A 24,340-nucleotide genomic window follows, 5' to 3' on the forward strand; every position below is an offset into this window, starting at 1 on the left:
GCTTATATGTTGGTATTAGTATTTCAGATAGGTCTGTAGACTTCTTTTATTATTTTATTAACAGTAGTGTTTGTATACAACCTCTAGTGCCAACAAATTCTAGTTGGAACAACTAGTGTAAAATATAAGGATCATTTATATCTGATAGCTTGCTCCCATTCTCAAAAAGGTTTATCATCTTTTATTACAGTATATTCTAGTGTATGTGTGTATTTGTGACAGGCTGTACTGTTTTACTGTCTTTGCTTTTGCTATGCGGTATATTATTTGTATGTAGATAAGACCTCTGCAATTTGCTGTATGACAAAATAAATTAACTCAAAAGGAGAGCTCTTAGTTTACAGTAGGAAATGTAGATGCCCTTTGCAACCTCCTTGATTTAGTTTCTCCTGTTTAATTTTACATTTCTGTTCTCCTCTCCTCCTGAATATCTCCTTCTGGGACAGATGCTGAAATAAAAGGTATTGTGAGGAACTCTATTTGTGACAGAGACAGCAGAAGTAGAAAGGGGACCTAATATCTGCAAAGAATGATTTATTTCCCCTCCATATTCTCTTATGTCCCAGCAAAGGATATATCTGAAGTAGAAGCACGTATTTGTCAAACTTTCATATCTTCTCAGCAAGTCACCTCTAGTAAGTTATGTCAGGTAGATGAATGAGGTGTAGTGTATGTTTAGCCTGCTATCTCTGGGGCTCTCTACACACATATTGAAATACATTTATAATTTGTCACTTTGGAGTTGATGTTCTTCTTCTTAGATTCCATGGAATTGCTTTTTTTCTTCTCTGTGTGGCAGTTATGCTACAATACATAGAATAACTACATAGAGAGGCTTACTAATACTGCTTATTCACAGGAGACAGAGCAGATGGTTCAGAAGCAATCAAAAAAGAAACAGGAAGAGGAAGAGGAGGGAGTGAATCCTGAAGGTTTTCAGAACTTTATTACCAGAGCAAGGTAGGAATGAATTTTATTCCCTTTGGTAAAGGATCTCCCAACCCCGAAGATGATTGGATTGTGCCTCTAGATACCTTTACTGACATTAGCACCACCTTCTGCTGAGGGACAGCAAACTTGTCTCCTAGTTTTCCCCTTCCAGCAACCAAATGCAAGTCAGCATCTGGTGCATAGAGAAGGGCATACAATGAATGTTTTGAGCATTAAGTAGATCCCCAAAGGACAGCACTGGTTGCCCTGGTCTCAGTAAATTCTAACCTGATGGTGGTGAGCTATGGTCTACTTTCCTGTGATGCTGGAACAAATGCAGAAGTATTTGCAAGGAGAAGGAGACTAGAGCTGCTGCTCAGATGACCTTGAACTGCTGTGGTTGAATGACTGTCGTGGCTCTGGGTCTCAAGTTACTGATCCCAGAAACAAATTTAATGCTTTCTGCCTCTACTTCAGGAACCCTGCAGGACTACACCCTCTGAGATGAGGAAAAAAGGGAATTAAACTCCCTGTCATCATCCTAGCCTTTTACTTGGCTTGCTAAGTCAGTTCAGTGCAAGCAGTTACTTTAACAAGAGAAAATGCAATGTTTTCTAACTGTGTACACTCAGAACTATCTGACTTTCTTACAAGAGTCTGTTGGGAAATGTATTTTGAAAATAGGTAATTCCTCTTCGTGCCCTGTGGTACTGTAGGAAAAACAATGGTGTTATAGCCCTCTGACTATGGAGAGGTCTGAAATGATTCAGTGAACCAGAATTACTTCCTCAAGTTTCTGATTCTTGAGCACAAAATCTGATTCCTTTTGACTCCTTTATTTGACCTATGTATGATATGCTTATGTTGGCAAGGACCACTGTTACTATCTGGACAGCTAGAGTTCATCTGCCCTTTTAATGCATTTCAATCTTCTCTAACAAAGTTCACAGTCACTGCTTCCTTCTTTCTTACAATCAGTTATGAAATTGTTCTTTGTTTTCCTCTCTTTGGGGATAGCATTCTTAGTGACTGATCTAAAGTGGGTGATAGCTGAGTCCTCTCAGCTACATTCAGGAGGCTTCACAATCTCCTTTGCTACATTCTCACAAGCACAATGATTTTTATATTTTGCTGATATAATTGGAGTCGTTACAGCAACAGATTTACAGGCTCCAAGAAAAAACTTGCTGCCTTTCAGATAAATAGTGTTCTAGAAAAGAATGACACTGAAGATATGACTACCATATATCATGGTATCTACTCCTGTCAGCGGAAATGCAGATTACGTGGGTCCACAATATGCTCTTGGTTCTCTGACATCTCTCACCACTAAAACTGCTGTTGTCTCCTAGGGCAGGCCATTTTCTTTTCCACCAGAAATGCTGAAAGAGATGGCTGGTTAGGGCAGAACTGCGTACTCTTGTGTGTTATTGACTACCATGCCATCATGGCCTGATGCACACTGTAGGCTGGAGCTGGAGATTTTTGCTGGTCCCAGTGATAAAGAACAGTTTCAAGTGATTATCTGTTTGCTTCTTAAGAAGTACTAAATATGTTTGAGAACTCTGATAGCTGACACTGCTTTGTGCTTGAAGTTTAAATCATCAAGCTAGTCATACGCAGCCAAGAAAACGGGACATTTTTATACTTCTGTGTGTTCTTCAGTACAGGGAGTGCACACAGGAGAAGATGGGCAATAAATGTTACCGTGTAATACTTGGGGTTGTCCCAATCACTCTGTAACTTTGATATTACATGGATGTACTGTGTTTAATTATACACATGCTGTTACAATTGCTTCTAAATATCCTCATTGCAATATGAAAGTGTATCCTTGTGCTGGTAAACTCATTTATAGCTGAAAGCATCTTTCCACCAACTCTTCACTCTTATGTTTCTTCTTCACCTTATTTTCATTGCTTTTGGATAGGAGAACTTTGCGGCATGCCCTGAAGATCCAAACTCTCAGTTAGACTTTCTTCTTGTCAAGAAAATAATAAAAAGAAACATATGCAAGTTTTGTGAGATTCACAAAAGTATCGACTGTTCTGTTTGTTTGTCCTGCAGTTTTGGCTAATTAACAAGCTCTTTCCTATTCCCTCCTTACTGCTGTACTGAAACTACTAATGACGACCTTAGAGGCTGAGATTATTTTCTCACATGAACATGACAGCTGCTTGTCCTACAGAGCACCTGGGGAAAATTAACTAATTTAACTGAGAATTGATTCTTTCCTGTTGTCAATCTCCCCTAGAATGAGTTTAGAGTTTTCACTTGCTCATTATTACCCTGGGTAGGTTGCTGGATGCCTTGAATTTTCGACTGCAAAAAAGAATGTTATTTTAGCGGGAAACTCAGATTTAACCACAGCTTCCACTCTTATTCTGCAGAACTATGCAAGTAACTTGCCTGGCCTCACCATTTTCTCACTTTTCTCTTTAACCTCCTTATTGTCTCTCCTCTTTGATTGTTCCATGAAGGCAGAAAAGCTTAGAGACCTCATTTAGTTCCATTCTTCTCTCCTTATTGTAGTGAGAGTGAGCTGGAGGAAGTGCTGACGTTTTACACCCAGAAAAACAAGTCAGCAAGCGTCTTCCTAGGAACAAACTCCAGAACTACAAAACCCAGGAACACCAGTAACCAATCAGAGAATCAGCCTAAAGTGGGTGAGTATTGTAGGCTGCTCTGAGGTGATGTTGTCCAGACTAATTCAATTTCAGTTTAGTCTATGGAAAGTGAACAGCCCCTACAGAAAATTATTCAGAGTTCTGGAGGCTGTGGTTTTTTTGTTTTTTTTTTTTTTCTTTCTTTCTTTTTAATCCCCAGTGATTCTTTGTAATGAAGACTAGAGTAACTCCAATCCCATCTTCTTTTAGTGAAGTGAAATGGGGTGAATTGGGACTAGCCTTTATAAGGAACTGGATATGGTGGCTTGTGACTGAAATCAGAACGTGGAAACTTGAAGATACTGACATTTGAAATGTGAAATTCTGAAATCAAAATAATGGATGAAAGAAACTGAGGCTTATTAAATTGTGTTGCCTACAGTGAGCATACCCATTAGAAAGTAGAGCCTGCATATTTGAGTATAATTAGGCATTCCATGGAAGGCAGTGTTGTGCTGGCTGTTTGCATCCAGTAGTCCATGCTACCATACATGACAGCATAATTGTGATCAACAGAGTTGCATGGTCTAAAATATTAGCAAGTCCATTATAGCAATGTTTAAAAAGTCCCATTCCAGTGGTATCCCAGTTTGAATTATTCTAATTCTTAACTCCTGGATTGTGTTATAGAGCATCCTGAAGTGACGAAAAAAATAAAAGGTGATCAGCCCAGAAGTTCAGTTGCAGATTTGCCTGCAGAAGGACAAGCAAGAGGCTATAAACCCAAAGAAGTTAAATCAACCCGTAAGTGAACTGGCTTCATTCATCATCAAGAAAAAAAATAATTAATCTACTATTTTTAATATGGTTTTAAATAGAGGTTAGAATCTGTGGGTTCAAACTGAGGTATTTGAATGACCACTTCTGGGGAAGATTCTGCATTTTTTTTTTTTTTATTTTAGACCTAAGACAGGTACCGTAGGGTGAGCAGTACAAGTGAATTAGCTCCTCTTCTGTGGGGAATAATCTAGATATGGCAGTCATTGAAGGAGGATATTCATCATGTAGAGCTACCTCTTGTCTTTACTGATAGATGAGGTCATCTTGGCTTCAATGGGTCTATGAATAGAGGCAGCTCAAGTATGTTGTTATCTGAAGGACCTCAGAGGCAGCTTTTCTCATGTAGTGTATTCACCATCTCTTTCTAGTTCCAGAAGGACCCACCTTCTCCTTAAATACTGAACTGAAATTACCTCGGTGCAGCCCTTCTAGTGCTTCTTCCTCTGTTTCTGGTACTATGTTCCAGAGAAGTACCAGTTCCCAGTTACCATCTCAACCTGCAGCATCTGGAAATCCACAGGTGCCTGGTTACCATTCATTGCCGGTTCCCCCAGTTGGTCCCAGGCTGTTTCAGTCTTCATCTTCTCTACCTTCCTCCCAGAGCGCAGCACCTGACAGCTCTTCTGTCTTCACAAATTCAGTGTCCAGTGAGGCTTCTAGCCTTGCAGGGTTACATCGTTGTCGTTCTGGTAGCTACACCATTGGGCCATTCTCGTCTTTGCAGAGAGCTGCTCAGATCTACAGCCAAAGATTGTCCCGCCCATCATCTGCAAAAGCAGGTGAGTGTTCTATGTTGTTTGATAACCAGCTAATTCACTATACAGATTTTGTAATCTCTCTTCTGGAATAGGTGGTAATTTCACATTTCTAGAATTATGAGTCTTGTTCCAATGGTGATAAATTCCTCATGGAAGGGAAGAATGCAGGAAGCATCTCTTGTTTGCCAAAGATGCCCTTTTATGGAGCGTATAAACATGGAATTGAACTTCTGAAAAAGTTGGAAATGAAGTATTGTATACTTGATTGTATTACTGATCTATTGTTATCTTTAGTGATTTTAATGTAGTTTTGTTTAGCAGAAGTCTCAGCCTGTGTTGTTCTTCGTGCCTTATATTCCTCTCACACAGAAAATCTGCTAATGAAACCATGATTTTTTAATACTTAAAGGTGTGTAAAGACCTCTAAAGAAAGAAAGATATGAGTGGATTGGTATTGTATCCTATTCTCTAGGACCTTTCAGAACTTATGTAATGAAGAGTATCTCAAAAACAAGACCCAGAAACTACACATTTACTGTTCTAAGATAGGACATAGTTAAGCAAGGCATCTTTAGAGTGTAAGGAATCTGAAGGGTGGAAGAAACTGTAGAAACTTATGGATGCAGACTGTAACATGCTAAGAAAGTTTTAGGAAGCATACAGAGGCTAACAGCTGTGCTCCTGGTAACATGCTTTTCTTTGATGTGCTTTTGCTTTGGGTTATACATCAGTCAGCACACTTTCACTAGAGTTGCTATGCAGCAACTCTATATAGTGACAAGCTTTCTAGCATTAAAATAAATTTGACTTTCCAACTGAGTATGTTATTTAAAGGAATCCAGTTGTTTTCAAGGAAAAGCGTTATAGATTTAACTTACATAATAGCCAGACAGCATTCTCTGGCAGTGGGTGCTATTAGATTCATTATAATAAGAAGAATGGAGGTTTGGCATTGACAAACGCTCATATAGGTAATACCTGTGCAGAACAGAAAGCTGTATTACCCTTAAAATCTCTAAGAAGTATCATACCTGCTTTTTCATCCGTGATCAGCAGGCTGAGAAAGAGTCTGACATACTATTAGGGTAGATCCAGAGGAGGGTCACAAAAATGTTCAGAGGGCTGGAGCATCTCTCCTGTCAGAGTTGGGCTTGTTCAGCCTAGAGAAGAGAAGGCTTTGGGGAGATCTTCTTGTAGCCTTCCAATACCTAAAGAGGGCCTGCAAGATAGATGGAGAGACTATACCTTCTTTACCAGTGTGTGGTGATAGGACAAGGGGTAGTGGTTTTAAACTAGAAGACGGTAGGTTTAGATTAAATTTAAGGAAGAAACTCTTTACTATGAGGGTGATTAAATACTAGAACAGGTTGTTCAGAGAGGTTGTTGATGCCTCTTTCCTGGAAGTGTTCAAGGATGGGACTTTGAGCAACCCAATCTAGTGGAAGGTATCCCTGCCCATGTTGGGGGTTGGAACTAGATGAGTTGGAAGGGACCTCAGAATCATAGAATGGTTTAATCTTTATGATACTGCTAACTAAGCATGACCAGATGTTTGTTTGGTAGGTTTGTGCCATCGCAGTCCAGGTGGACAGCATGTGGGCCCAGCCGGGATGCACAAAGATACAGAAGATGCTACTTCTCAGGGCAAACGTTACAGCCCTAGTATGGTAGCAGCAGAACTGCAACAGCTGGCAGAAAAGCAAGCAGCTTGTCAGTACTCCCCACCAAGCCACATCAGTCTCCTTACACAGCAGGTATGTAAGCTGCAGTCCCCGTGACAACAGAAAAATCTGTCACAAACTTCTGTGTCAGCACTGAGGTATGCTGGAAAGAGTAAATCTCATGAAAATTGATTTTTTGTCATGTTGTTAATTGGAAGTGTTTACATTGACCAGAATTTTGATTTTCTGTGAGATGACAAGAACATTGCTAAAGCCCTTTTTGTAGAAGAAAGTGAGCCTGGGCAGAAGAATAGAAAATATGTTGTGAAAAAACAACAGACCCATGCTTGGTTTTATTAAACAAACCAAGTCTTCTCAGATTTGTGCTTCCATGAGAATTGCTTCCTCATTCCTCAAGTGTTCCCTTCTTTGTGACAAGCAAACAATGAAGACCTCAGAAGGCAGCATGAAGTGTAGATTTTTCTCAGTGACCTTGATACATTTTTGCATTAGGCTACACACTGTTTGTATAGGCTTTGCTTCTATATTGAAATTCAGAACATGGTTTGGGTTGTGTTGGTGGTCTTATGTCACAATGAAGAAGGGGTTTAATGAATCAATGAAAAGTTTAGAGCTGGGGCTCTGTCCAGCAATGAGTTTCTTTCCCAGGTTTGCATCTATTTGTCTCTAGACATCGTTCTCTACTGTAATTCTCTAGGCCATGTTTTAGTAATAATCCCTCTGGACAGGTTAAATCTGAAGCCTGCTTAGTATGAAAATGTGGATAGTTTAGTTGAGGACAATTTAATTCTATTCTTTTAAGAGAACGTACAATCTACAATTAAGGCAATTCTATAGTACTGCATTACCTTCCTATATGTTTCTAGTCAGGGTACTCTGAATTGATGCTTTCCCTTTTTTACTTTTCCATTTAAGCCTCTTGAAATATCACAGTCTTTTTGAAGTAGAAGTATTTTAAAACAAATTGTTGTGAAAACCCCTGGAGGATATCATCACTTACCGAAATAATAAAAATAGTACAGTTGTTTAAAGCCAGTTCAGCAAACTAGAGTTAGTGTACCTGGTTTGAAAGTACCTGACTGGTATGAAAGGGACTTGATATTTGGATTTAATGGTGTTTAATGGCAAGATTAAGACTATTGATTGTTGGGTGTGGGGTGGGGAGAAAAACTATTGAAAATATTACTACTGCTGTGGGCCTCTGCTTTTCCAAGGGCAAGAACTTGTATGTGAGTTGGGTGCCTTTTGACTGTGCCTTGGTTCTCTGTGTTGTACCCAGCTGTGTCTTGGGGGTGGGGGTACTCTAATCCAATGCATCCTTCCAAGAGCAGCTGGGAAGCTTGTTTTCCATTCCAGTTCTTGTGAGAATTGCTTCTACTATCCAAGTACTATCCTGGGTCTCTGGGGTTCCTGGGAATGTAGCCTCAACAGCTGTGATTTGAATGATGTTGCCATTCTGGTTGGGAGTCCATCTCCGGTTCTCTAATCCCTGCTGTTGCTCACTGTTTCCTATCCATGCCTGCAGCCCCTGCTTCACATTTTCTCTCACACTCCTATATTCTACCGTCTGTATTAAATGAATTTAATTTAAATCCATTGGCTACTGAAAGGACAATGTTCAAAGAGCAAATTTTATATGTAAGTAGCTGAAGAACTTTGAACAAATGTAACATCTGTTTTCAGAAAACAAGATTTTGTGATTATATCATCCGACTGTCTTGTCAGTCCTCTCCATTTGCTTCTGAAACACCAGATGGGTGACTTGTGTAACTGTCATTAACGATAACTGCAGGAAAGATGTTCCTTAAGGACACACCAGAGAATGACAGCCTCAAGTTAAGTTATGAAAAATAAATGTTCAGTTTTACAAATGAATAATACACTGAAGCTGCAAGGGAGAATCCTTATAGTTAAACATAAAGCTAACATTCACTGTTAACACCTTCTATGGAGTTTTATTCCATTTTATTTACATTACACAGACTTACATGAAGTCTAATAATAAAGCCAATTGTGAGGTTTTGAAAAACAGTGAGAATTCTGTACCTCCATCCATATTAAATCTTTAAAACACTTCCTGATTTTTGCAGTAGTCACCATCTAAGTTCGGTACTCCATAGTACCCAAGAACAACAAGGTGTTCCTCTTGCAAACTCCCTCTAAGTCCTGTAAGCACGTAGTGTGGAGGTATCTGTGGAAGATATGTACCATCCAGGGTCCAGCATTACCCCGATAAATTCCTGGCTAAGTGAGGCATCTGAGCTACAAAGGTCACAAGAAAACAAGTATGCTGTTGAGAAACCCTGTCCAAATCCCCTGAGATTCAACTAAATTTGTCTTAAAAAATAGAATGTCCTTATTTCTTTCATGAAAATGTTAAGTGCATAGAAGTACAAGGCAAATGAATGTTTCAGTCAAGGGCTACAAGCAACTGCAGTTCAACTGTACCTGTGTTGTTTGGATTTTTGACTAACCAAACAAAATGCATGTATTAATTAGCAGTGAACAGGACTAATTTGGAACTACCTGCAATGTGTGCAGCATCTTGCTTCTAAGTTACTGGCTGTAGGGAGGTGAGATCTTGGTGTCACAGGGAACAGGCTTGTAAAAGACATGGTGGTTGGCCAGGGAGATGTTCAAGGATGCCACAGAAACCAGATTTTCTTTATTCTGCTATTGTTAGATTATTAATGTATTGGGGATATAGTCTAGGTCTGTGGAAACAAGTCTTGGAGGATAAGGGCATTAGAGAGATTACATTTCCTTTGTATTATTTTTTCTTCACTGTAATAGATGCGTTTTCTTTCCAGGTAACGAAGTTAGACTCCTACCAGAAGAAAAGATAGGATAGGCAAAAAAATGTTTAGTGAGGCTGAATGTTATGAAGAAATGAAACAAGTGACAAAGTTTCAAACAAAAGGTGTGGTTGGTGGTGACATTGTTACAGAAGACAGAAATGTAGCAAATATACTTTTCTGTAACAAAGGCTCTAAAAGTTTCCATTAAACTAAAGTAGGGAGTCTTACTCCAGAACCAGATGACCAGGCACTGAAACAAACAAAAAAAACAAAAAAACAAAACAAAAAAAATTAATTCACACAAACATAATATAAACAAACAAACCACTATCACCACCAACAAAAACAACCTTCCCATGTCTTGGTCTGTTATAATTCTTTGAACTGAGAAAAGTGGTAAGTTGTGGAACTGAGCCTTGTTGTTTACACTTACAAAAGAGTTTTTGGCGATCTTTCAGCAAGGACTGTTAAGCCAGGTGTTTCAGGGTGAGGAGTATGTAGATTGGAAACAAAAAGCAAGTAAATGAGTATCTGGCCACTTTTCAGCTCAGCAAGTGGCTAACTGAAGTTAGAAACTACAGAATGCACAAGATGGAGCGTAACATTAAATTTGAAAGGAGGAGGTTAATAATGACTGGCAAATTACTACCCAAAGTGTGAATATAAAAGCAAGTTATTGCAAGGTAATATAGGGTGTGAATTTACAGTAGATTAACTGCTCTGTAGTGTTCATCCATGTGAACACATACTTGTGCAGCTTATGTTTACTATGTGAGGCAACTCTTGTTATCTTCTGTATAAAGTGGGCTAGAAGTGTCCAGACGTTCATTTGCTGTGAAGCTGTGTGTGCTGTAAACTTGAACTCTAGCCTAACTCTTGGAATTTGTCAGTATATCTGGATTCTTCTGTTGATTATTATGAGAAAGGCAAAGAGAAATCTAACTTCATTAAGTGCAGCACAATGCTAGATGAAGTTCAGTGTTTACAAACAACTGATTGCATGATGAGCAATAACCTCAATTGCATAAAATAACAACAAACAAAAATAATTGCCTGTTTTAGGAACAGGATAGGAAATAGTATGCAATTATGTGAAAATTAATACATTCCCTCCCTCAAAGAACAGTTTACAATTCTGGTTGCCGTTTCTAAAGTGAATTTAGGAAAATATCTGGGATGCATAGATGAATGACTGCAATGGTTAAATACATAATGCTATTTTCACTTTCTCATTAAAAATGCAAGATAGGTTGTTTAGGAAGGAAGTAATATGAAGGAATTATACACAGCAGTGGATGACAAGGTAAATAGTGTTGATTTTTATTCATGTTTCTCATAATAGAAGAAGGAGGGTATTCAGTTCAGTAGGAAGACATCTGACTAAAAACTGGTAACAGTAAATAGCTACTGTCACAGAACATGCTTATTGTCTGAAATGACCTGCAACAAGATGCAATTAAGGTAAAAAGCTTAACAGGATCCAGAGCTATACTGCCTATTTACATGTATGTGGACAAGACGAAATGGAATAATTGCCTCAGAATAATACTCTTTCAGATTGTCCAAAAGTTTTACTTGTTTGGTTTGCCCATTGCCAAGCATGAGCCTAGGACAGTAAGAGTAGCATTGGAGAATGAAGGCAGATACATTAGTGAATCTGGGAATGAAGTCTGAAGATACAGTGAAAAAGGCTTACTAAGCTGTATTAGGGAATGAATTGCTTTTGTTGGCTTGGCTTGTAATACAAGGTCCTTACTCACTCCTATGCTACTTCTGGACAGCTGAACTAAGGGGTTTTTTTGGTTGTACCTACTGTCAGTGATTGGTCTTACCTGATGAATTGGTGGATGAAGGCTGTGACAAAAATAATCTAGATTTATTTTTCCTCTGCTGTATTCCTTACCAGGCATTAATCCCAAAGTCTGTACTTAATGTGTGTTTAGCATAAAATACTTCTGTGTGCTTGTATTGTAGGACTTTCTACAGGGAGAATGTTAAAATGCACAGCACGTGTGTAGATCTGGCACCAGGTGGCTGGATCCTGGATATGTATATGCTTTCCTTTGTGAATAGCATGCTACTTCTCTCTGAAATACACCATAAGGTAAAAGGAGGGTTTTCTCCTGCAGTGCTGGGTCTGTGTGAGGTCCCTATCACTGGCTGGTGTGGAAGGGCTGCAGCTGATAGCTGCCAGGCTGGAGTACTTTATAGTTATTAATGCTAGTGAACAGAAGAATGTGTTGAATTGGCCAGCTTCACTAGGAGGAGGAGGAAGAGAAGGAGGAGGGGAAGCCTTGTGGGAGCTCTGCCCTTCTCTGTGAGGAGGAGAGTGAGATTTCAGGACCCACCTATCATTAGGAATAGCTCCAATTCTTCTAGCCAGGGAGTTCAATCATAGGGATAACATCAGACCACCCAGGCAAGGGCTAGACCCAGCTGTCTCCATCTCAGCTAAGCAACCAGTCAGTGCCCAGAATCTAGCAGCTAGGATTCCTGCAAACATGCTGACAGGCCCATAGGAGGACGGGGCGCTCACTTCATTCTGCATTTTTTATTTGGACAGAAAGTGGAAACTAGGACGAAGGTGAGTTTACTGAGCATTAGGACAGTGGAGAGGAGGTGAGGAAGAAATGGAACGGGCAGTTTGCAGTGCCCCGGATTGCCTTTGTGGGAATTGTTTGCCACTGGAATCTCAAAATGAAAAGCTTCAACTTAACATCAGTTACAGCAAAACTTGAACCCGTATCATTCCTCCTCTGTTACCCGTCTCAACTACACAGCTTGGTACCCTGGCCTGCATTGTCCTCAGCAGATGAAAAGTGTCACAAAGCCAACTGCCAGTGTGTGAAAACCATATACAGGTCCCAGTGGTCATCACTTACAGTTCTGGACCTGAGCAGTGCAACATGGTGACTACAAAGACTGCAGTAAATACTTTCAGATCTCTGGGGGTATTTTCCCCACCAAATTTTTTTTTCCTTTTTTTTTTTCTCCAGAGTTAGTCCCTTGCTTTGACTCAACTCCCTTTATCTGAGTCTTAGTCTGATTTGATTTCATTACGTGACTGTTTGGTTGGCTTTTACCTTTACACTGATAGAGTGGAAGGGAATTGTAGAGGAAAAAGGCATCTTGCTCTGTAACCAGGAAGAGGAGCAAGAAGACAGGAGATGAAGTCTGAGGTCTTCATCTCAGGGCCCCATCTCCTCCTCATCCCCACACTGCTGACGCAAGATTTAGAACTGCTTCTAAGACTTGTAGCATCAGCAATACTACACCTGGGTACAGCAGAGGCTGTAGGAAGCAAAAATGTCAGTGTGGCTTCTGCAGAGCAGGGGTTGAACCCTTTTGCTCTGGGACTCCAGAGGGACTAGGAGCAGAGGCTTTTGTTTTGCTGCAGCAGCATTTGCAGATCTAAATGGGCCAGGCTGAGCAGCTAGAACTCATCTTATGGGAAAGATTACACCCTGGTCATCAAATGTTTGGCAGGACTATGTCTTATCAAAATCACTCCCACTGGGAAGTTTTGAGGCAGAGTGTGTCTAAATGAAAGCCTGACTTTTTCAGGAGGAGGAGGAGAGGAGTTCAGTCATCCACAGCAGCAGTACTAACCTTTTTTTTTCATTGTTAAGTGGATGCATACGCTGGAGACACTACAAAGGAATTTGCAAGTTTGTCAGGTTTCCCAGGAATGTCTCTGGCAGGTCTTTGTCTGGAACATTTTCTGGAGACTGGAACAGTTGTGCTCTGTATGCATATGTATATCCTGTAAGCTGGTAAGCTCAGCAAGCAGCAAAGGCATGTCACAGGCCTTTGGCCAGATTAGCCTTGGTACACACACGGATTTCACACTTCCCAGCCTGCTGTTAGCCCCAGTTCTTCCCTTCTTGCTGGCTGCTCCTGCAAATTCAAATTTGTGCGTGAAACGAAGCTGTTTTAGTATGGGGTGTGGTCAGCAAGCTGACCTGGGTCACAAGAAGGTGGCCCTAGAAAAATGTTTGTGTTGTGTGGTTTCTCCAAGGAACCTGTAGTAGGTGTGTTCTGTGCCACTGTTCAGCCAGTGGAAGTGCACGTGTTTGAGATTGTGGTTTGGGGTTTCCTTTGCCATTTCAGAAAAGAGGCACGTTAAGGTCCACTGATGTTTCCCATACTGGGATTGCCTGTTGGATTCCAGCCTGTCAATATATTAAGGAAGATGGACTGCAAGGCAGATGGACTGTGCCCAATAGCTCTAGAAGACCTGGGTGCTTTGTTAGACCACATCGTGTGGGCCTGGGCTAGATCAAATGTACATGGGAGCTCTGTGGTGAAGACAAGAAAATGCAGCACAAAGGCTGATGAGGGGACTGATTAATAATGAATATTTATGTTATTGCAGTATGTAGTCAGTCGTCTCTGAAGGCTGAACAAAGAGAAATATCATTGAAAGAATGTAGCAAAATACTTTTTTTTTTTTTTTTTTAATGGCAAGTTGTTAGCTGTTACCCTCAGTTCCTGGGGATATAAATATTTCACTGATCTCAAAAGCTCTGGGGGATATGTGTCTAAGGAAAGCTTGGCAGGTGAAAATAAAGTCACTATGCGAGCCAGGTAATGAAAGAACAGAAACATTTGTTTTACAAGCTATTGGATATAAAGATGGCATTGATGGATGGAATGGATTAGTAAGTAATAAAATGGGAAATTAGGGATTGACTGGGGGGTCTTGAAGAAGTCAGAGTGAGCACAAAGGAAAAAGTAGATCAAAAGACAAAAGAGAAGATCCCACAAATGATTAGACATTTTGCATATTTTTCATTAGTTTTCTAATGGAATGATTCCTTCTTTGAGCTTATGGTACAGTGTTATCTTCTCCTATCTGAGGCATCAAAGCTTAAATGTTCTGGTCTGATCATAAAGCCAGTGCTCTTCTTTCTGCCTTACATGTGTCTTACCATGATCCCTGTCCAATCTTTCTTTAAAGGAAAAGGGTTCCTCAATGAACTGTTGAACCAACCAACTTTGAAACTTACTGGTTATAGACATTGTGCCAAAAACTGTGACATTAGGTCTCTTCCTGTTTCAGCCTGAGATTTGCATCATACTGGAGGTTTTTCTGGAAGGAATGAAGTAGGACTATGGTCACTGCATCTTTGGCCCATCTTAGTTTTGATCTTTGAAATATGTCTTGACTGCCTGGATCCTTTTTCTTCCTCACTAATCAGGAAGACCCAAATGGAAATCTGAGATGTGTGAACTGGAGAAGATGGAAGCGTGGCTCCAAGTAGAAGAAATAGCCTTAGATTCTGTAGATCTTTAGTTGTCAGCACACTTTTTATAGGTAAAAGGATATGATTGGCCTCTGGCAGAAAAATATTTAAGCTGTCAACTGGAGAGTGCGAAGTAGGCATTTTTTGTACTGCATTGCTTGCTTAATGTTGTAACACAGTGACCAGTGAAATGCAGGATCTGCTGTTCAGGATGTTGGTAATGAAACTTTTTAAGACATTTTTCCACTGCCAAGAGGGGCAGAGTAACAATATCTGATGATTATGTGTCCCTATTCATATACTGGCTCCTGCAAAGCAGCAAGAGAAACACTTGACCTTTTGTGAACTTTTTCCTGCATCCTTGAAGGAATCTGCAGCACTGTTTTGTTTTATTTTTATTTTTTTTGGTGTCATTGTTAACAGTTGCTACTTTGGAAAAATCAGAATGTCTGCTGCTTTATGCTTTAGCCTATTTGAAATGAGATCAAAATGAAAATGATGTGTTTTATTCAAGTTCTTGAATATGATAATGGGAAACTGTTGAAAGAATGGTGTAATGTAGATTAGGAACGTGAAAGTTATTAAGCTTCTCTTCTGACTTTTGCTTGTGATTTATTTTAAAGGTTCTTTGTCTATAGAATACTATTTTTTTAGAAACAAGTTCTATATTGGAGCTTTCATTCTTCCTACCTATATATGAATATTTCACGTTTGTAATTTCTCAGTTATAAAGCAGATTAACAAAACCAAAACCCTCAACTCTTGTATCTGGCACTTTTGGGTATCATTCTCTGATCTTGGTTTCAATCTTAAATTTATTCAGAAATATATTTCTCTGAATAAAGCAAGACCGTAGAGACCTGATTCTTTTAAGCTTATGCATTTCTACTGTCAAGAGGGCAAATGCATTGCTCACCTCGAAACACTTTATTAAAAATAAACAACAAACACACTAACTTTTTTTGTTGTAGATCCTCATGAATAACTATCTTCCTTTTGAGCTCCACTGCATTTCTTTTTTCATTGTTTGTTTATTTTTTTCCCACTACTCCTATTTTTGAAGCTGCAGGCTTCAAAATATACAGAGTTTTTGGTATCTGCTTTGGTCCAGGTACTGTACATTATCTTCTAAGCCAAAGAAGCCATTGATTTGTTGCTAAGTATTTCTCTTTTTACGAAGAGAAGAATACCATTGCATCAGATATACAGGAGGGCTCATGTCTGGAAAATGAACCCACTCTGTGCAGATGTGTTGGGGGTCCCTCCGCAATCCACCAAAACATCCTGACGAGCTAATTATAGCAGCTGGAATGTCTCAACACATGGCACAGTATCAAGCAGTAACACCCATCTGGGTGGGCTGGCTGCTGCTAAACCTTACTCTCTTGCTGATCTTCTCTCCCTCATTCTGAATCCCTTGCCTGTTTTTAATCCTGTTGTAATTTAAACACCTGTCTCTCTGGAATGTGTGAAATGTCCCTTTACCTATGCTAAGTTATTGGCTCACCTGCTTTGGTTGGAAAGACAGCTTTCAAATAAACAATGATACAGTACGAGAGAAGAAAGCATACCACATTAATAGAGCAGGGGTGAGTTGGTAATTCATCAGACTAAATGCATCTCGGTATCAGGATGATGAGGACAGAAGATTGGATAAAGTTATCCTATGTTCACACATGACTGTGTTTGCAAAGTTGTGATTGCTGTTGCTGACAAGCTAAGAATTTTATAGATCCTATTTCACTTACCGTGTTGGCCCCTGCCTCATTTGCCATTCTTGCCTTTTTTTTTCTCTTCATCATAAACAATTTGTGGCCAGAAACTGTTAGGTATTTGTATGGTGCCTGGCACACTTAGACCTAGATCTAATTTGATTGTTTTTACTGTTGCAATGAAAAGGCTTTATATTAAAGTCTGCCCAGTATGTCCCACCGTAAGACCTTGTTTTAAGGTCTTAGAGGTTCCCTCCACACTGAGGATGCTAAGCTGAATTTCTCTGCAGACTAGAATTTCTTGCGCTTCTTGAGTACTGAGTTTTGAGACACTTTTCTGTTCTGTTTTCAGTGGCCTGGTCTGTGTTATGCTTGCAACCTGGCTGACTTGAATGCAGAATAAAGAGAAATTCCACAAAGGTGTGGAGAACAGCTTGAACAAGGGGTCTTGTAAAATTTGGACCTGGACACAGCATGGGAGAGGATGCTGAGAATTATTAGGGTGAAAAGACAGAAATTGAAGGACGTGTGGTATACGTGGTCCAAAGGGGAACCCAGATGTTAGGACTGGGTGAACAAATAGGTTGGCAAAATGAGCAGGCTGGGGAGGGGAATAAAAACTAGAACAACTTGGATAGGGTGCGTGAGCAACTGGAAGAGGAACTAAGAACAGAAGCGTGGGGAGAAAGATCAAATGAGCTAATCCTGTGGAAAGTTCCAAGGTCAGGAATGGTGTGGCTCAAAGGCCAGTAGTATTGTGGACGCCAGTGCTGGAATTTAGGAAGACTGAAACTGGAATGAGCAGAAAAAGGAGAATGATGTATGAAGTGTGGAAACGGGGACTGGATGAGAAAAACGATGCACTGACAAGGAAGACGAATGGGAATGGATGAGACAGAAGGGCTCCTTCTGGAGACGTGGGCAGAAAAATAGCGTGCAACCATAATAATTTAACTCTGTCCAGAATTTGAAGTAGAAGTTAAGAATTCTGAAGTCAGGAAAAGCCTAGGTGTCTTGTACTACAAAACCACTGAGGGGGTGACAACCTGTTGTGTTTCCAGATCCAATGTTAGTTCACATTCCAGAGTTCAGTCAGAGGATATGAAGTCTGCAGGCCTGCGTAAGACTGTTGTAGGTATGAGTGTAGTATTATGTGATGAAGCTTGTATACATTTGTTTTAGTACAATTTCGCATGAATTCTGGTAAAAGAGTATTGTTAAGATAGCAAAGCTGGGAATTCACAAACTATGCTTAAGCATTTAAAGGAAGTTAGGTCACACTTGAGTGACTTAATGAGCATCACCTTTGAGATCTGGAGCAGATGTAGGGCTAGTCTTCAGGCTCTTCTTTCTGGTTGCCCTGTGTCTCACAGGCTATGTGCTTTCCAGTTGCCACAGAAATGAGCAGGGGCAATACAAACAAGTCTTGTTTAGCATGCAACCTTAATCTTGGTGCAGAAGCAGGTCTGTTCTGTGATCCTAAAAAAGCAAGATGTGATTGTGTAAAGGCAGTCAACCTTTATAGTGTTTTGTAACCTTCATAAAATGTTCTTTAAATATAAACCATCATTTACGCTTCTATAATGGATACCATTACCTTATGAATGGTGTCTCCATTCAGTAAACCAACAGGTAGAGTATGCTTGAAGAGTGTGATCTTTTTAGAAGATAAGCAGCACAACGAGAATGCTCGGAGAAAGAAACAATGGAATGCATTTTATATGCTTAAAAACACATTGATACTTGCTTTGCAGTTTGATTTACCAAACATCTACCAAACATGATTACTGGCTGTCATTAACTAACTTGTATAGTTACAAGTGTGAACACTTTGGAGGTGGTTTGGGTGAGAAGTTTTATTTATGTGTGGTGTAGTTTGATACTACGTTTTATATCCAAGGTATATCTCTGTGCATAGATGGGGACGGTAGAGAGGAGACAGATGTATACAGATGGTTTGGTGACACAGCTCATGATGAAAGGGCAGATACACCAAGCCCTGCTCAGAAAGAGTAATATAAGCATCTAGCTTTTGATTGTATATTTAATATTTTTTACTGCATCCTTGTTATTTGTTCTATGGCAGGAAATGCTTTTGTGCTTTAGGATTTTTGCCCGATTCTTGTTCTCATCCTCCTTTGTGCTTCTGTGAATGGCAGGATTGTAGTTTTAATGCTGGTATGTGAATTCATCTCAAGCATGGTTGCTGTTGGTGTCATCTCTGGCTCCTTTATGTAGCTAGCAAAATTCTTCTGCATCTGAAGATTGACTTCTTTAGCAGTCTTTAGTACATACTCTCTCCAGTTTACTTCGTGTCACCTTTTGTTCATTTCTTGGCTTTTAATGGTTTCTGATGTCTTTTTCTTTGCCTCTTCAGTTAACAAGCTTAAACTTGGCAAGTGGAGCTGTAAGCAAGGGGAATGCAGCTGGGCCCCAGAGCTACCGGTCAACAGTCAACAGGAAAGGGTCACTGTGGGCTGTTCAGTCAGACACTCATGCAGCTGACAGAAGATCTTCAGCAGTCAGGTAAGATAAAGCTGGTGTTCCAGATTTTTGAAGGAGAATGCGTGGCACTCAGGAGCTCATTCATAACTTGTGTTTATCCTCTTGCTCAGAAGATAACATCTAAGGGCCAGTTCTTTTCATGTCTATCCTAGACACTAGGCCTACAAAACCGAATTTGTTTCCAGTGCTGGCAGGTTCATGGTGAAATAAAGAAATAAATGAACATGTGGAATGGAAGGGAAATGTCTGTTTCTCTTTCCTGATTATTTCTTATCCTGGTATTTGTGAGTCTGGGTTCACTGCTGTTGAGACATGCAGAGTACAAACCTATTCCTGATACTGCAGAAATCACCACCAAGGCTTCATCTTCATGTGTTTTCCTAGAATATCAAGTTTAAGTTGTTCAAAGATAGAGCAACATCCTGTAATGTTATACTAAGTTTCCTTTTGTGGCTTCCTTCTGCTCTTTATTAATTTTGGATATTGGAATTTTTGTGTCTGATACACTCATTGGACTCAGGGACTATGATTTTGCAGTTAGAAAAACTATTCTTTCTGGGACTGAAAGAGCAGCAATATTTACTCCAAGGATTCTGGATCTTGGAAGCTAAGAGCAAGGTGAGCTTGCTGCAGAAGGCTGGGCCTAACACAGGCCCAGAACCACTTGGGATTTCTGATTTCTTCCTTTGCCTGAGTTTGCCTTCTTGTCCTTTTAAATAGAATAATGAGGCAGGGCTTCCACAACACAAGTTTAGGAGTTTAATTTGCTGTGTACATTAAAATATTGATTCTTGCCATTGGTACCTGAATGCTGCTGGAAAATGGAGGGAGGTAAGGAGGACAGATATGCAGTACAGAAGGAATACGTGACCTGGGTGGTCATCCTTTCCCAAACGGGTCCTTCAATAGGAGGATTGGAATGGGTTTTGGAAAGCTCAAGTAAAATTGTTCTTATTTCATCAGTCACTGCTTTTTGTCCTGCCTAGAGAAGAGGAATGTGAGAAATGAATTCCTGGCCTGTTTCTGTTCCAGCACAATGTTTGCCTCTGGGGTTTGGAGTTATTGAGAGGTGGTGATTCTGTTCTTGGAGCTGAGCCAGGGGAGCTATTACCTAATCCAAATAAAGAACCTATCCAACAGGTGTAAGCTGCCTTCCCCTTCTACACAGTTTTAGAGAGCAGCAGCGTGCAGGCTGGCCTGGAGCTTCTGTTCGTTTCTCATCTCTGCAACTCTGCATGGATTCAGATATGGCTGGAAAGAAATTACTCAGTCAAAATCTTCTGTTGTGGATCTCTGCGGAAGGCATTGTAATTACCACATTTTTCTGAAACCATTTCTGTTATGTCACTACCTGTAGCCCAATTTCTAATGTCCAGAGCTCCACTCTGAACCATTTCCAGAGCCGTGCCTCATCTAGCATTGTACTTGTAGTTCAGTGAAGAAATTTGTTTTATTTCATACAAAGATCCAAAATACTTCAGAAGTGTCTGACCACAGCTGGTGATTCCATCTTCAAACTTTTGATGAAACATTTGGGCTTTCAGTACTTGAATTATTCTGTTATTATTCTCAGAGTAAGACAAAGAAAGATATCTTAAGAGCCTTTGTTGAATTATTTTATCTTTGTGGCTGCTTATGTCAAATGGCCAGAATTTGCCAGGAGTTAAAAGTTTTACGAGTTAAAAGTTTTACATAAAAATGGAAATGAAAAAAAATAATTCTTGAGGCAGTGCTAGATTCCGTGAGCTGTGAACTTGTATTTAATGAAAGAATTCCAAAAGGAGTATTAAGGTTATATATGGGGATGGCTATCTTGTGTTGCAAATGCCTTTTTTGCTACTCAGTCTGTTACATTGGAGCTCAGCAGTTCACAGAGGGTCATCTGATGGGTGTCAGCCTGTGCTCTGTACTAGATGACTGTTTGAAGAAAAGCTTCCTGTTTTGTTCCATTGAGGTTCTGGTCTATCAGTTGTAGAATTCAGCAGGGATGGAAATATTTTGTCAATGGGTCTCTTATCTGGCTTGCGCTTGGCTCCAGTTCAAACATCTGCCTCTGAAGCTCAGTCCCTACAGCTTTTGTATGGCTCTATGGTAAATCTGAGCCATCTTAGTGCTTCTGAGGTTTGAAAATTTGATTTTGATGCTTTTGAGCTATGGGATTCAGGCTATTAATGACAAATCTTCCTCCTCTTTAATTCCCACTCTCCCAGTACTGACTTATCTAATTTTTTTTTTTTTCTGAACAGAAGTTAGTTCTCCATTCTTTTGTTGAATTCCTTTGGCTGTATGAGAAGGGTTGCCCAATCAATAGTCTGCTTGCCAAGAGGCAAAGGAGATCTTGAGTTTGTAATACACAGAGAACAGTTCTGGATACATTAAAAAGTTATTGTACGAATCTGTAGTGCTGTCCCTTTTGAGACTTTTTTGTTTTAGTCACTTTCTTTGAACTTTGTCTCTATTTCCACTCAGCTTGTGATTTAGGCTTTTGCCATGCCCCGGACAAAGAAGCCTGCAGGGCTGTACAAGAGGTGAGATGTTCCGAAGTTGCATTATCGTAATAGAGCTGTCCAAGGCCCTCTACCATGTTTGTAGCAGCCCAGCCTTTATTGCCCTTTGAAGCTCCCGGCAGCTATACTAAATCTGCTCTTTTCATTCTTTAACCCTAGTCCTTTGGGCCTTATTTCAGTTCTGTCTCATCTTCTCACTCTATCAGGCAGGATTTTCACTTATTTACTTTCTGCTGTAAAGGCATTAACATGTTACAGTTACATGTTTTGTAATTTAAGATTACCATTGATAATTTTTCACAATATTAATAATGTAACCTAAGGACAACAAATATGAAAATGATTCCTTATTATCCTTTGGAACTCATGTCCAGACATGGATGCTAAGACCTTACTAGAACTGGGGCATTGAGCAGCTCTTGAAAGCATTCTCAGTTGCACGATAAAGGTAGAAAGTAGTGTTTAAGAGAATGAAAGTTGTTGTTCCGAACCTGAACTAATTTCTCAGTACCCATTGGCAAATAGTTGCACTAGTGATGAGGATGGTCAACTTTCCTAGAAGCTTCTGTCACTGGAATCTGCAGCTGCTGTGTCACTTGTTTTTGAAATTCTCCTCAAAGAATCACTTGGACTCTGCAAATCACTTTCTGTCCAAGACCTGAATCAAAGCTAATGAATTTTTTTTCTAATTGGTACAGATTTCTGTGTTTTCAGTGGGCGCCTTGGATTCAACAATAGCTACCCTTTTCCAGGTTCACCTTTTTGAACTCCTACAAACAGTCTGTTGGCAAGAACTCAGTGGTGATTCGGTCACTGTTTTCCCACACCTCTGTTTCATTAGCTTCTTGTTCTTTCATGACATCTTTCTCAAAACTAAAGACAAAATCAACCCAGCTTAGCGTATGGTTGCCTTGGATCTTCTGACAGATTTATCTAACTTGGTCAGGGGAGGCAGGCAAGCAAGCTTCTCTATCACCGTTGAGAGGGTAGAATGGCAGTCCAAATTTTATCAGGCAGCTTGGGAGGGCTACCGCAGTCAGAAACAAAGGGTTCTGCTCTTCTTGTTATTTAACATGCTCAAAATACTTCTTTGCTCACACATTGAGCCAAGGTGCTTAGGTTCATCAGAAAATGACGTTTTGTTGGCAGGCTCCCTAATCTGGGTTAAACAGTATAAAAACAGAGTTTAGATTTTCTGATCTAGGAGTTTATAGGTTGAATTCACTCTGTTGTCATTATTAATGGTAGTAACAACTCAGAGCATTGTGGGCTGTGTGCATATAGTGGCCATATGTTCAGGTTCCCAAGCAGGTTCTACTTTGTGTATTTTCATTTTATTTTTTTCTCTTGCCTGGAAATCTCAATTGGGATGGGAAACTAGAAGATTCCACACAGACGTTTGGCATCTCAGGCTTTCAGGAGCCCCAAACTGTATGCCTCAGGTCTGAAAATCCTGGTTTTCTGTGTCAAAGGGGTAGCTTGTTTTACGTAAAGGGAAGGTGAAAGTGGCTTCACTGTTTGCTCAAATTTTTATTTTTAATTTTCAAGATGTAGAAGGTAAAAATATGAAATCAGGCAAGTGGTTGGACCTTGACTAGACAGGATATGAAGAGCTACGAGTAGAATCATGCTAAAATAGCCAAGAGATGTGCTAATGTACAAGGTGGTTCTCACAGTGCTAGAGGGTGAGAAGTTGATGGGATTGTCTTGTTTTTTTTGCAAGACTCATGCTAAGGTGGGCTTAGCATGGATCTTGCAGCAGGGACTCAGGGAAAGAGCTAACTACATATAGGCTTGCAACTAGAGGTAAGGAGGAGGGAATTCCTAGTAATCTTGACAGCTAATGACAAGTTTTTGTAAGAACAGAGCTCTTTCTCTTTGTTGCCATGCAGTTCTGCATCTGAAGGGTTAGTAGTGACTTTACACTCTTCCAAGTTGCTTGATTCAAGCTCCTTGCAGTCACTTGCCAGGTAGAGACTGTCCATTCTCTGTCCTGTGCCCTGCTTGCCAAGTGTGCTTGCTCAGCAGCTGGGTGCAGGCTAATGCTGAAGAGTCTGTGCTGTACTGATACCTCTGGAGGAAATGAAGGGAGAAAACAGCAGGCACTGAGGGCTACACAACAGGCTTTCAGTTTCAGGAAAGTCTGTGCTGACCTTACGCTTCCAGCTAGACTGCACAGAAGTGCCAGAGCAGCAGTAGACCAACACGACTGAGTGCAGTCCTGTGCCAGCACTGCCATGTGTCTGTTCCTTCCTCCTGATACAACTTGTCCCCTTCACTTTCCCTCTTAGAGGAAATGTCTGATTGTGAGCTCAGTCATCTGCACTACACTGCATTTTCTGCAGGCTTCATAATTACCATAAGGTCTTTTTCTTTCCTTCCTGGTGTAAAGATGTTGCTTCTAATACCCAGCACTAGCAGAATGTGCTGTCCTCATTCTTGCTGAGGGGCAGAAGAGTCTTGAGCATGAAGTAAATCTAACATGGGTTATTCTAATGCTGCTACCTTTGATTCTTCTCTGTTTTAGTTAAATCACTGGGAGGGACCCCAGCTCACAGTGTCCTTTCATGCTGCTGCTTGCAGGGATGAATGCTGTATTAGGAAGACTTAGGAAGAACAGTTCCTTTTCAGCCAGAGTGGCTATTTGCAGTAGGGCAGACATATGAGGTTGATTCCTGTTTCCTGATTTTTTTCCTTATGGCAGGCCTGTGTTATCTTAATGCCTAAGTTAATTCAATTTCTTTATTCGTGATGGA

General features: G+C 40.2%; 1 protein-coding gene across 5 annotated transcripts in view; it reads left to right on the forward strand.

The window, feature by feature from the left end:
- TTLL5 (tubulin tyrosine ligase like 5) overlaps nucleotides 1-24,340 on the forward strand; it is a 137,940-nt gene that overhangs the window by 55,369 nt on the left and 58,231 nt on the right. For all 5 annotated transcript variants that reach the window (XM_082760917.1, XM_082760915.1, XM_082760913.1 and 2 more), the window contains 6 exons: nucleotides 860-960; nucleotides 3,463-3,596; nucleotides 4,227-4,340; nucleotides 4,745-5,155; nucleotides 6,698-6,888; nucleotides 18,950-19,098. In XM_082760917.1, the coding sequence (XP_082617043.1) occupies nucleotides 860-960; nucleotides 3,463-3,596; nucleotides 4,227-4,340; nucleotides 4,745-5,155; nucleotides 6,698-6,888; nucleotides 18,950-19,098 (1,100 nt within the window). The remainder of the gene's footprint in view (nucleotides 1-859; nucleotides 961-3,462; nucleotides 3,597-4,226; nucleotides 4,341-4,744; nucleotides 5,156-6,697; nucleotides 6,889-18,949; nucleotides 19,099-24,340) is intronic.

This window comes from Aythya marila (assembly GCF_965140915.1).
Source record: "Aythya marila genome assembly, chromosome: 5".
In the NCBI taxonomy this organism is placed as follows: domain Eukaryota; kingdom Metazoa; phylum Chordata; class Aves; order Anseriformes; family Anatidae; genus Aythya; species Aythya marila.